Below are 14,189 nucleotides of genomic sequence, written 5' to 3' on the forward strand. Positions count from 1 at the left end.
ATAGTGAAAATGTATGGCAAAAACGTGTTCAGAAAGAACACTTGCATTTTGGTTTTCTCAATGTCACACTATTGTCACATTGAAGCATGAAATTCCTATTACTACATAGTTGTGATATTTTTGTATCAATCATGCAAATTAAGCCCTTATTTGCATGTTTGTTAGCTGTTTATGTTCTATCTACCATAAATTATGTGTGTTATTTGCATAACTTGTATCTCATTGTGTTCATCTCTGTCTAAGCTACCTGCATGCCCAAAATGATGGAATTTGTCTGTCCTTTCTTCAACCATCTTCATTGAAATGTTTTAAGGGGGGGGGGGGGGTGCGGGGGCAAAAGTCTTGGGCAAGAAACTACCAATACTTACCACATTGCTGTATCTTTTGCAATTTGCTTTGTTGCCAGAGACTTCAGGGTATTTTGAAGTAAGCACCCATTTCCTTTCATGCCCTGACAGAGCCAATTTGTCTTCATTAGTGCAGTTTTACTTTGTGACTTTAAACTTGAGGGGCCACATCAAAATGCTACTATTTGTGTCACCTGAACCAGACACACAGATACTGGTGCATTCTTTAATGTGCTATGGCAACACAGTGTGGTGTAGTAGTGCTGGTGGAATGTACACTGTTTTGATACCATGAGGCAGCAGACCTACAAGATGATAGGGGAGGTTGTGTTGGAAGAAATGGCACAAGGAAGATAAAAAATACATAATTCAACTGCATAAGTAAGCTGGAAAAACAAAGGTTTCTGGAAAATCAAATGTATTTGTAGCCCTGGTAGTTTTGAGTCAAGTAACTAGATTTCGGCGACCTCATACCTCCATGAAAATTTAGAGCTTTTGTAAATTTCATGCAAATGACTACCATTTACATAATTTATGTATGGCGATGTTCATTATTGACTAACGTACACATGTCACAATTATGAAATTCCCAATATTAGTCATTATGTGGATTTGCTATTTCTGTATATATTATTCAAATCAGTTCCTCACTTGCATATTCGGTATCTGCTTATCTCTCACCTATCATAAATTACATGTGTTACATTTATGTAAGTTCAGCTATTGAAAACAATGGAATTGTACAATTTCCTCATTAATTATGCAAATTAAGTCCTCATTTGCATAAAATGTATATCATTATAAACACCTTTGCCTAAGCTACCTGCATGCCAAAAATGATGGCAATCCATCATTCCTTTCTATAGTTATCCTCTTTGGAGTGTCTGGACGAAAACACCCCTGCAGTTCCACAATTACATGTTAGGGGGCTGGAACTTGCCCCACTTTGCCATGACGTTGAAAGCTATCTACCACCCAAATATCAAAACCATATCATGTCCGGTACAAGAGATACATTGAAAAACTGCTATGATAGAATAAGCTCATTAATTATGCAAATGTAATCTAATTTTGCATAATTTGTATTTTATCTTGTATAACATTGTTTAAGGTACCTACATACCCAAAATCATGAAAATCCATTGTTTCCTTCTTGAGTTATCCACTTCAGAAGTTTCTGACAAAAATCCCCCTGCTATCCCAAAACCAGACGCTAGGGGGCCCAAACTTATGTCACTTATTCCTGAGACAAGAGCTATCTAACACCCAAAAATTGGGACCATATCTTGTTCAGAACACGAGATAGCAAAACCGGAAGTGGCGCTGCAGTACCAAGGAAAGTCGCTAGGGGGCCCAAAATCTAATCACTTCTAGCTTTCGTCACACCCCATCAACACACTAAATATGAAACTAATCCATCAAGCCGTTCTTGAGTTATCTTGTTGACAGACAGACAGACACACACACAAACGCAGGGTAAAATATAACCTCCATGACATATCATGGAGGTAATCAGAAATATCTTGTTTTATAGTAATGATCAGAAAGCATGTTCAGCTGGTACATTTGTTGAATGGTAGAAATTCTAGAGCTTACACAAATGTATGAGTCACTATCTGCAGAATCTTTTATGACAAGTATAAATGAAGTTAATTTGTACTTGGTGTCAAAAGGCACTTAAATATTTAAAAGGCACTTAAATATTTGAGTAGTTAAGTGCTTAGTTCACATTTATCTCCTGTAATGGTTGCAATAGAATTCTATGGCTGTTATCCTAAGATGACAATAGCCATGAAAGCCGGTTTCCTGTCCTTGGCCAAAGAAAAGGGGAGAAAAGTAGTGCCTTTGACACTGAGACGACCTGTAAATATTTCTGGTGAAGCGCCTGGGGAATGGAGCTGTTTACATGATGGATTGGATGTTAAAGCCATGCGACCTGGGAGGGCAGAGGTCACCAGGAGGCAGGCAGGTGTGAGGATGAAGGCACAAAAGGTGGTCACAGCAAGGTGGGGGCAACAACATACCTGCTGTGAATAGCAGCTACTTTAGATTAAAGGAAACATCCCACAAGTTGTCTACACACAGGAGGGCACTTTAATCCTCAGAGACACTTCTCAACCCTCTTGACTTTCCCACACCTGTCTATACTGTCTATTGTCAGCCAAGCAAAGGCAAAGTTAACACAATATCTACTAATTACGTCAATCATACAGGTTCACGGAAGGGTGGAGGGCATGGGAGATTCCTCTGTCAGATGGACCATGTTGTATGTCGGGGAATTTCTAAAGTCTGTCATCATTTCTAGCAGTGTTACAGATAGCCAAATGGCCCTGAAAATTTCTAACACTTAAAATCCTCCAAGTGGATTCAAATCTACCATATTCTTGTGTGACCTTGTGCTGTCTTGCAGGGGTGAGGGGACTGCTGAACCAAGGTCAGCTTTAGGCAGGAGCGACAGTTGGGAAAAACTGCTTTTCAGCAAGCCCTTGAAAGGCTTTAATTCAACAGCCACTAAAGATAAGGAAGGTTTGACAGCATTGTGGCCTTGCTTCTTCAACAGCTCACAACAAGTTTCCTTGCATAGATTTGAGGACAATACCCAGCACCATGTTCCACTGTTAACCAGATGCAGAATGTTTCCTGACAATTTCTTTCCTGTGTCACATCTTCCGATGTACCTGGCCTATATCACTCCACACATGCCTATTTGATGGTCTCATCCCTATGATCCCGACAACACCCAGGGCACCAACACTTCCCAAGTATTGTGGCTACTGTGTTCTGCCCTTCTCTTTGATCAGGCAAGCATGATGACATGACACAAACCACACGGGTTAAACAGACACTTTCCACAGGAAATACAGACTAAAGATAGTACAGATCAATACAATACAAGTATCCAAGAAATTCAGTTTTTTGTACAACAGTAATACTTCTGACAACAGTCACTGTGACAGTCACTGATAGTTCAACATGCTGTACCGTGCTGAATGTGCCAAGCTACATACCAAAAAGTGCTACATGAAACTGTTCCTGCAATTTTTCTTCACATCAGGCATTTCTAAAAAAATTAATTCTTTGAAACTCCCAAGTGGAGATTCTACTTTTTTCTTACAATTACCCAACTATGTGTAATTTTCCTTGTCCTTTCCACAAATTCCAGTGAATGCATTGGTTCTCTGGTGAAGTGCACTTCCTAAACATAGCACAATATGTGAGACCTTTTCACTTAAAGATATTCAAAATAAACTGCTTAATTGTAATCCAATCCAGATCCTTTTAAATATTGTTGTCTGCACAGCAGAAGACAGCAGTATAACATATACATGTAACTGTTGTGTGTTTGTTAGGCAGCAAAACCTAGCTTCCATCTAATTTACAGATGACATGAGTTGGTTTATATGGGTGGCGCTAAAATGAGGGTGGTCTCACGCATGCATATCCATAGATGACTGCAGATAACAATGTGCTTCTTGTTGGATAAAAGGAGGAGTGGCCTGACTCTCTGTTATTCTTGAAGAAGAGGAATAAAGTAGAAACCGGTCGAATATCGAATCTCAGTGCTGTCATTTCCCAATGATAAGAATAATAATGTATCACTTGTTCCTTAGACTGGATAATAAATATCATCTTGACCATCATTGTCCGTTGATGTTTATTTAACATTCCCTGACAGCAAGCACATATTTCTCAATTATAAAGGAAAGGCAGTAAGACTGAAGACAGCAGGGATGTAGCTTACCGTCTCCTTCAGTTCCACCACAGGTCCATCCACAGCCGCAGCTTCTCGGGTTTTACTGACCCAGGTCTTGACTGGAGAGCTCTTGCCCTGCTGCTGGCTGGAGTGCCGCACTGACTTCTGAGGCAGCTGAGGAGGACTACGAGAGGAAGGAAAAAAAGAACTCTGTGTTACAATATTTGGAACAGATTACAGGGATGCATGATCTTTCTTGAGTGAAAATGTCTGGAAAAAAATACATACAATGCAAGAATCAGATGTAATTGATTATTTCTTTGACTAGAGGCAGCAACATATTTCTCCTGGTGATTTGGTATAGGCATTTTGCGGAAAAGGAGTCTGAAATATCAGACTGACAGAATTGCTGCGATCACTATGTGAATGAATGGGTGTGAAATAACATGTGCATGTTTATCACTTGTTACAAAGAAAAGCAAGAGCTGACCCTAGGCCTGTCTCTGGGGTAGAAGGCCTGTCCTTTGAGTTGATCAGCCCATCAGAGGAGGTTGATGAGGTAGAGATAGTGGAGACTGGTCGGTCCACAGGCTTGTTCCTCGTGATCCACACCAACGACATTGGTCTGGATCGTGTTGTCTCGTCCATCGGAGGCTTCTTCCCATACTCAGACTCAACACGGGTCTGTGGTGAATAGAGGTTACAGAGAACATAACTCCAGGTGGAATATTTGGTCCATGAAAAAATATTTCCATACCAATGACGGCCACCACTTATTTTATAGATGAGGAATACAGTACTGTCTAATAATCAACTTCCTAAAGGGTTCTGCTGCCAACAATCCTACACAAGTAGCAGTTGGTAGGAAAGATGCTGACAACAAATGATGAAATTTGAACAGAAACAAGAGCTAACCTTCATATCAACGAAGAGTGAGTCCATCTTCTCCTGTAGTTTCCTGAGAGAGTCGGGTGCTTTCTGTGCATGGACCTTCAGCCCCGCCTCCAGCAGAGGGATCTGACAGGCAATCAGGTCCTTCAGTCTCTCAATTCTTGCATGGTCTTCAGGGTGGCTTGCCATGTACTCTTCTGTGAAGAATGCCTGTGGAGTAGCGAGGAAAATTGTGAAGGTCTAAAATGATACACCACATGACACATCAAATTTCTATCTTTAATCTTTCAGGAAAAGGAGAATTTAAAAAAAGTTAAGTACAGTTAAATGTAGAATACAGCCACTATGTTTCAAGCAGGACCAACTGTCTGTATGTGCTAAACTATTCGGACATTTTCTTCATTGAAAAAAAAAAGACAAATGTACAGACTATAACATTATATAAGCATCAGATTTTTAACAAGCTATTTGGACAATCATTTGACTGAGGAAGAGAAGCCTGGCATGATTACATGACAGATTTAATGATAATTCAATTTGCGAACTAACAACATTATAGTTTCAGACAGAAACTTCCCCATTGTGTCTAAGGCTGAATGTCACATTCTGTACCCAAATGCGTTATCATACCTTCTCATAGTTCGCTGTGCCCCCCATGACTGCAGCATCAATGATGCCGTTGAGTCTAAGGCTGAGTGTGTTGACTGTGAGTGTGGGGTCCGCCCGCTGCTGTTCGATAAGATGTCTCAGCTCTGTGTTGGAGTTCTCCATGATCTCACACGCGTTCTCCAGTGGGCTCACTTCAAACTGGGGAAAACAAAGGAATAATAGCATTGAAGTTCATCTGTGACCTGGTAAATGACATAACGAAAAAAGCTACACAACACAGTCACATCCCCCAAGCCACAGTAGACGGGTCCATTCCATGAACAAGAGGCCCAACTACACACTGTTATGAAAATAACTTTTTTTTAACCAACACTACAGATACAAAGGAATGATTTAAAACCCTGCAGAGGTACTAGGTCACTCTGTTCAAACTCACATTTATTGTCCAGTAACAGTCACAAAAGCACTCATCAAACACTCAAAAGTATGCTTCCCAGCTTCCCCAAAGTTAGTGAATCTACCAACTTACTGTGTTTGTTGAGGTGACTTCAAACCATCTGAGGATACCAGGAAGTTTGTAGGCTGTCACATAGTTAGTTCTCTCCAGAAACATGTTCTGTGAGAAAAAACAAAACAAAATATGGTTCCAACCACAGTCTTCAATCTGCAAATAATCTCTATTAGTAACATTTGTCTCTCTTCTTCCTCCAGTCAAATGAGCATGACAGTGTAGAGTGATTTTCTTTCAGCTAACACAGGTCACTTTAACTTGAGAAAGCAAATGTTTTCATTTTGGCAACTGTCTGTTGAGCTTTATTTTATTCCAACCTTAAAGTAAAGTGATGTTTAATACAAGAACGTATAAAAAAGCCTTATTATTATTGATTTTGTATTTCCTTTACATGGTTAGCGCTTAACAATAACCAATGGGTAACCTTCAAGTAGATTGTACAGCCAAACAAATAAAGAGGCCTTTTATTTATCACTACACTGCAGCTGTGAGTATTGCTACAGCCATAATGACAGTTGCAGAACACAGTGCATCAGTTTTCAAGTACTGTATGCGGATATTCTCCCTTCTTATGGTTGTATGAAGCTTGTTTTTGTGGTCTGATCTAAGAACAGTCCTGTGCCTTCTTGGAAAGTATCACTTCCAGACAAGAGAATGAATCACAACATCTATTGCTGGTAAACAATGAACTTTTGCACCTTGTGTGACAGGTGTGCCACTACAGCTAAAATAACACGAATGCCAATATATCCCCCCCTACCAACGGAAGTGTTTGTGGATCCTGTTTCAGCCACATTCTGGAGCTGGCTGCCCTTTGAATTAGGAAGGAATGCCCATGACGTTGGTATAATTAAGAAACAGCTTTCTACTGGTGCCAAACAAAACACTGAAACTACAATTATCAGGACGGTCCTGTCTACAGACAAATCTGATGTACTTAGGGCTATCTGTTAACTTCAGTTTAAAAAATAACCTCAACAATGCACAACATGCTTAGTAATTTGTAACCATAGCAACCAAACATAAACAAACTTATCACATGTGCACATGATAGATATGATAGGGATAAGCAGAGACACTCCCATTTTCTAAATGATCAGCTATGACATTTTGAAAAAATTCTCCACCCCCTCAATAAGAAATTTTAATTCCACTTTGGTGTACATGGAAAGTCACTAATTATTACACAAGAATGTTTGGTAGTTTGGCCCTGGTATTCTGCCTGTAGGCAGATCGTGGTACATTCCTGTCGCTTTCTATTTCTGAATCAGTGGTAATCATTTAGGATCCATGGGTATCTATGTGTGGCTCTCATTAACCCAGTCTGTGTCTGGTTATAAGTTATGAATGACATCAGAGAAAAACTACAAAATACAAAAGATGCCGAAAGTACTATCTGGCTTTCAATCCAAATCTTCTTACCGCAAATTCGTTGTCACTGTCCCGGTCACCCTTTCTGATTGGTCTGGAAAAGGTGAACTTCTGAACCTCGTTGACCTTGTAGAAGCTATATATTAAACACAGATGTGAAGGTTGAAACATGAGTTTGCACAAAGGCACACCTCTCAGTAACAACATACATGTATAACATTATATTTTGTCACGTTAAATGTAGTACCTAAATCAACTTGTTATTTCATTCTTCCTTAATATGTAAGGCAAAATTCAGAGCCCTGAAAACTATATACACAGACAAGGCAAATATGCCTCTTAATTGACTTCTTCATTTACAGGTGGAATATTTAAAAGTGAATCCATTCATGGTAAGAAAAATGGCCAGCTAAACATCAGACATATCTCATTGTACAACATGCCCAAACTACCTTTACTTCCATCCTCTATCCTTACACATCTGGGGACATTTACTCAATTACTGGGAGGCCAAAAGGTTAAGGTAGGAGGGTTTAATTGGAACACCTGTTGCAGATTTTAACACTTTGTTCCATGCTTAACGAAGACGAGAAGTGAAGTCTGAAAATTTCTTGAATTTCTCCCTTAAGGAACAAGAAAGCCCAATGTGCAGGCAAATATGCGAGACTACGTCAGCCTTATCAAATAATCTAATCATGGTAAAGGATGGTATTTGGGTGGGTTAGATGAGGGGCGTGGAGAAAATTCCTTTATCACACAACTACAGTGCACTGTTTTTTTTTTTAAATTACCTGTACCTGTATTTGTAAAGTTTGTACAACAACTCTTCAGCATAACACACCAGCTTCACAGGTATGCAGCAATGAATAAGGTTATATTACGTGTACACTGAACAATGCAGCTTTTGAAATTTCTCACTCCCTGAGTTGTTCAAAGAATCTAGTGAGGATGCCCCTACTGTACTTATCGACAAGTGCCATCAACATCAGAAAAACAGGTGGACACCTAAATCTTGACTTGTAACATGACATTTTTTTTTCTCTTTTCTGAGCTAGTGCTGATTTTACATACTTTGTAGTTAGCTTTCTCTAGGACATGTGTAACAGGAAGGATTTATGTTGTCCTGGAAGCTGAAGGTCAAGTCAACATCACAAGGAAAAGGTCACTTGAAACAAGAGGAAAATTTACAACAGATCTTTGTGATGTTTGGTAGAAGCTGTAAGGAAACCTGGATGTGATTAAATCAAAGCTAGACAGAGGCAAAAACATGAACACACATTTAGATATTTTGAAACCTATCTGTTAGACAGACTACATGTGATTGGAATAGTTAGTTTGCCACCATAAATGAAATTAAAAGAAGGCTAAGATTATGAGCATGTGGACAGGAGAAAGACTGTGCACCCTACAACTTCTACCTAATGTACATGTATCATACATGATCCATAACGAAGGTGTAGAGTGAAACAATGAAGATCTTTACCAGCAGGGTGCATGTCTGAGGAATGTGCATCCAGTAAGGTAAGCAGGGAAGAGAGAAGATCAGAGTGGCATGACAGAAACAGGAAGTCAACAGTCATCTTCACAGGAAACTTTCTAAAAATATGTTTAGATATGCAATTTATGTTTGTGATCAAAATAAAATAAATTTCCTTTTCAAGCGAACTATTTGTCATATGTTTCATAGTCATCTTTACAGCAGGGAAAAACTTTCTGTAGACAAATGCAATTGTAGTTTAGATAAAATGGAGTAAATAAAGAATTTCCCTTAGATTCATCTTGTATAGCCACAGATGACTGTTAATACCTGAGGTTAAGTTTTACAAGTTGTGATTAGGCAATGGAGACAGGTCATATACATATACAGATCACTAGGCACAGAAGACATCCACATCAAGCTAAAAATACATGCAGATTGAGAGCAATCAGTTCTATCAATAAGACTTCCTCGCCCAACCGATGACCTGACTGGGGAAGGAAAACTATTCAGACAATTTACGTAGTTTCCAACCCCAAACAGCAGTTCATAAAGCAGCCCCCTTTATTTATAGTCAGTGCAACAGTTTGGAAATAACATCCTTCTATAGTAACTAAAACCATATGATGCACCCCTGCTGGCTAAAACCTTTTCTTGCCAAGCACGCGCCAACATTTGTTTGTACGAAGTTTCTACATGTTGACTAGAGTGGGGATGAATTGCTTGAGATGTTTGGCCTTGACATTTAACCTTTCAAGGTCAGAAGACACAAATGTAAACCCCAGCTGTATCTCAGACACCAAACATACCGTATGGTGTCAATGATTGCATAATCTCATTTAAGTGCAAAGCATGTAAAATGATGACTAAAAATGTTTCGCTTGACTGTTGAATAAAGGGTGGTTTCCATTTTCAAGAATTTACAAGGCAAGGTAAAGAGTAACATACTTGAGAATCTGGTCAGCTACAGGCTTTCCTCTGAACTCCCTCCTTTCCTCCAGGATTGGGTCCACCTTAAAAATCTGCAGATCTGGAACTGAGTTAAGGACACTCCAAGTACTACTACATGCATTTATTGAATTCAAATCAGCAGCAAATCATGTTACTAAGGTTTTTTAAAGTACAGGTACATAAATAGAGAAAACAACCATGCAAACTCCTCTATGATAAATTTTCATCAGCAAAGGTTAACACTGCAGTACTTGAGAATGTGGCTAGGGGGCATAAATGTAAAGGTATCCTCATCTAAATTCTGTACATGACAGAGTGTGTATACAGTATACATTGCACAGTGCTGACAAGTAAAGTAACTCTCGGTCATTACTATATGTACCATAGCTGTATGTTGAGTGTAAGCACTTTACAGGCTCTTTTATTTATGTGCTACATTGGTGCTGGTACTGTGTCTGTGCACTATAAGGAATGTACACATGTATATGTAGGGATGTGTTTGTGTGAAAATGAGACTTCCATGTACAAATAGGATACGTTGGCTGGGTGACTCCAGGATTTCTGGGCCGGGAGCAGTGACCTTGTTGATGGGCTGTGCATGGGGGAACTGGCTGAGCAGGCGAGAGGTGAAGTCACCCAGTCGCTCATACTCCTTCCCTCTGTAGATGAACACCTTGTTCTGTGGGACAGAGAGAAAGTCAAGAGACAAATTCTTTGGAAAGCAGGTGTGTGTGTGTGTGTGTGTGTGTGTGTGTGCAAAGTCATTGTCCAACATCATTTAAACAATACTTTCCACATAAATCTAACTGATCCTAATCCCCATTCAGTTTGAAAGCTCTCCCAAAAGAGAACTAGTAAGATCAAATGGCACATGAACTTGTCATTTCTTTCTAACATGGACTGTAGAATAAGAAGGAAGAGAGAGAAATGTCTTGGCAAAAGATTTCAATACACAAACATGTGTATTAAAAGAAGATGACTCTTGTTCTCACCCTGAGGAAACTGGGATAGCCCTGTCCAAAGTACCCCACCCTGAAGTACTCGGGGTCTGGTCTCATGGTCTTCATGATGTTGTCATAGAACATGGCCTGCTTTTGCTGCAGGGGACAAAGATAGAAATGTCTTCGGGTGAGATAAACATACAAATGCACAGACTGGCTGACATTTGTTCACAATGTACGAAACAAACATGCACCTTTTGTTATTTAACAGGTTGTTATTTCAAATATCCGCCACACAACACAGACCAGGACATGTCTGCACTGTAGTCAACAAATATGACAGTTTGCAGTAATTAGAGCTCTATGGCACAAAGTTTGTTGATGTTGATATACACTTACTTTAAAGTTTACATAATTGTCTATCAATGCCTGAATGTAATTGCAAACATGTACTTTTCATGCAGAAGGTGTTCTCTTGGTTTATTTTCAGTCTGAAAAAACGAACTTCTATGTCTGAACTGCACTTGGCATTTCCTGTTTAGCAAGAGCAAAAATAGGATGTATTCAACTGGATGTTGTGGTTCAGCAAGCCCAAGACAGAGGTTTTGCTTCGAGGTAAAGGTCACCATCACATTACATCTTCCAACTCATTTCAAATAGAAAGGGACATATTAAACACTGAAGCTCTCTTACCAGAATGAGGCTGAGGTTAAGGAAGTCGAAAGTCTCGTTCTCGTACTGGGAAGCCAGCTCCTTACACAGTCTGATGCCCTCCTCCCACATCTACAACACACAAGATACAATATCACACTTAACCAAACCCTTACACTGTTCCAATGTCTATACATGTAACGCACCAAATAACTTAAATACCAAACTATGGAAAATCACACCCTCTTTAACAGTAAAATATACCAGCCCATATTGATTGATATGCTTGTAGGTTTTGTTCTCACCTTGCCCTTGTCAAAGTACTCAATGATGTCGTAGTAGAGCATCTCCTTGAGCTGTCTGTGTGTCTGTGCCTCCGGGTACTTGTCATGAGTTGTGATGAGGGGCTCATCTGTCCACTACAACAGAAAATACATTCAGCTACATGCATTTGTAAATGTTGCAAAAGTGCTGTCAACCTGCTAATACCAAAGATGTTTTTTTCCTAGATAACTCCAAAATTTCTGTGGCAAAGAAAGGTTGTGTGCTTTTAAAGCTGAAGACTTCTTAATACAGCATTTACACCAAAGTACACATAGAAAGTTGCAGTACTGTGTAGGGTAATTAGCTTACCTTGAGTAGTGTGGCATGCAGCAGGAGAGTGTAGGCTGCCTCCGTGTAGTTGTCACACTCCAGGTGGAGATCACATAACTTGTACAGATATCTGATGAACACAAAAATAGAATGTCATATTCAAATGGAGCCATTCTTAAACAACTGTAGTAGATCATTACACTCCTACACTGTATATAAAAAAAAGTCAGAATCACAGGGTTCACATTGTCTGTGGGACAAGTCAATCCAAGCACTGATCTTACCTCCGATGCCGTAGTGGTGGAGTTTGTTGATTGTGGTCGCTTCAAAAGGAAGAGGAAGAGGAGTCGTGCAATGTCTGCCTTACCTGATGTACATCTCCTGTCTGTTGATCTCCTTGTAGAAGTTAAGAAGGTTGACAGTGCAGCTCATCCTGTTCTCCCTGTTCTCATCGTTCATGATGGTCCTGTAGTCCAGCAGTCTCTCCAGCAGTCGGTTCACCAGGTCTACAAAATACAGGCCCCGCTGGCGCAGGTACCGGTGCTTCTGGCAGTGGTCTGAGATACTATGGAGGGGCAAAATTACAATCACTATCCCAGTTACCTTGGTTATCACATCTCAAAGCAGTCTAAGATCACATGTAAGGTCCTTCCTTACTTCTGATGTAGACAACAAGAAACACACAAAGTCCTTGACCACTAAAGACAAAATGAGTCTGACCTGATGATCAGTCAATAGAAGATTACCATATCTAACATCAATTCTGTGCAATATTGATTGTGTCAATTCTGGACAACCTCTATGCACATCTGTACTTACATCCTGTAGAACAGCTCCTTGTACTGATCGTCACCACGCCCACCTTCCACCAGGTGATCCAGCTGGGTGATGATCTCATTCTCCACCTGTACCAACAACACAGAACTGTCATCAGCAGCAGCCATAAACTTTTGCATTCTCACATGTACAGAATCTGTGCACATTCAGAAGACACAACAAATTTTACAACAATTTAGGACAGTGGCAGAAGATATCATACTTCAACTGCACTTCAGGTGTTGGAGAGTACAGATAGATGTCTACCACCACAAAATCATATTTAACTTTGTTTCTTCAAAAACAGACTACTGAGGATGTTATAAACTTTCCTTGTAGACTTGAATATCATTTATGCATAAACAAGCCTTTGGGACAGTCTTCAATATTGAGCATCTTTTTGGTTTTATTCTCTACCCACCTGGTTGAAGTTTCCCCTGGTTGCAAACTCACACTGCATCATGTCAAAGAAGATGGGGATGGTGTGCTCTCTTAGCTTTGTCTCCGGGATCAAAGTCATCTCCAGCATTGGGCCAACCATTTCTGGGATGAACTTGATCTTATGCTGACCTGAAGAAACATACATAAGGCTCAAATTAGTTTGATCCACATGCAGACTTTTTAAAGTGCAAATGTTCTGCTATATCTACATCCATTCAAATATATACAAAATGTATGTAGCCTGTTAAAAACTGTGTAGAATTGGTTTAAGGATCATTACAATAAGATTCATTCATCCAGCTTAACTTACATACATTGTGCATGTAGTATTATACAAAATGTAACAGCTGTGAATGATATACCGGTATGGCAGCTAATTCAGTTTCTTTCAAGCTTATGAGCCTCTGCAGTTAGAATGTACCTAGACTTACCGAGGTTGAACCACATGGACAGGATTTCAAACCCTATCACCCTCCTCATGTCCTGGTACCTGTGGGAAAGGAACACAGGGAAAAGTGATTCTCAAATCAAGAGAATCCTTAAATAATCTATTCTCAACAAATCAATGAGACCACAGACGTTTTCCAGGTATAGACATATGTTACAGTTCAGAGCTAAGTGTTAAACTCCTGCTCACAGGCATCATTATTGAGACTGGTGGTCTGACTTACTTGTTGATGATCTTCATCCTCTTGGCATGAGAGAAGTTCTCCAGTTGCAGTGACTCCTGGGTTAAGAAGGACACTGCCAGGTGGAAGAAATTGTTCCACAGCTATGGGAGAGGAGACAGAGTAAACACTGTTCACACACAGGTACCCTTCCATCTCAAGCAATCCTTGTGTTAGACTGTAATGTTGACCTTTAAGGAGGTCTGAATACCAACTTGGAGATATCG

General features: G+C 39.8%; 1 protein-coding gene across 10 annotated transcripts in view; it reads right to left on the bottom strand.

Moving 5' to 3' along the window:
* Positions 1-14,189, bottom strand: part of LOC118414781 (dedicator of cytokinesis protein 1-like) — a 45,491-nt gene that overhangs the window by 5,962 nt on the left and 25,340 nt on the right. For all 10 annotated transcript variants that reach the window (XM_035819023.1, XM_035819019.1, XM_035819025.1 and 7 more), the window contains 17 exons: positions 13,966-14,066; positions 13,726-13,784; positions 13,275-13,423; positions 12,857-12,942; positions 12,405-12,602; positions 12,077-12,167; positions 11,749-11,862; positions 11,486-11,575; positions 10,844-10,948; positions 10,389-10,530; positions 9,849-9,930; positions 7,475-7,559; positions 6,071-6,157; positions 5,563-5,739; positions 4,957-5,142; positions 4,532-4,725; positions 4,090-4,225 (listed from right to left, as the gene is read on the bottom strand). In XM_035819023.1, coding sequence (XP_035674916.1) covers positions 4,090-4,225; positions 4,532-4,725; positions 4,957-5,142; positions 5,563-5,739; positions 6,071-6,157; positions 7,475-7,559; positions 9,849-9,930; positions 10,389-10,530; positions 10,844-10,948; positions 11,486-11,575; positions 11,749-11,862; positions 12,077-12,167; positions 12,405-12,602; positions 12,857-12,942; positions 13,275-13,423; positions 13,726-13,784; positions 13,966-14,066 — 2,082 coding nt within the window. The remainder of the gene's footprint in view (positions 1-4,089; positions 4,226-4,531; positions 4,726-4,956; positions 5,143-5,562; positions 5,740-6,070; positions 6,158-7,474; positions 7,560-9,848; positions 9,931-10,388; positions 10,531-10,843; positions 10,949-11,485; positions 11,576-11,748; positions 11,863-12,076; positions 12,168-12,404; positions 12,603-12,856; positions 12,943-13,274; positions 13,424-13,725; positions 13,785-13,965; positions 14,067-14,189) is intronic.

This window comes from Branchiostoma floridae, chromosome 4 (genome assembly GCF_000003815.2).
Source record: "Branchiostoma floridae strain S238N-H82 chromosome 4, Bfl_VNyyK, whole genome shotgun sequence".
In the NCBI taxonomy this organism is placed as follows: domain Eukaryota; kingdom Metazoa; phylum Chordata; class Leptocardii; order Amphioxiformes; family Branchiostomatidae; genus Branchiostoma; species Branchiostoma floridae.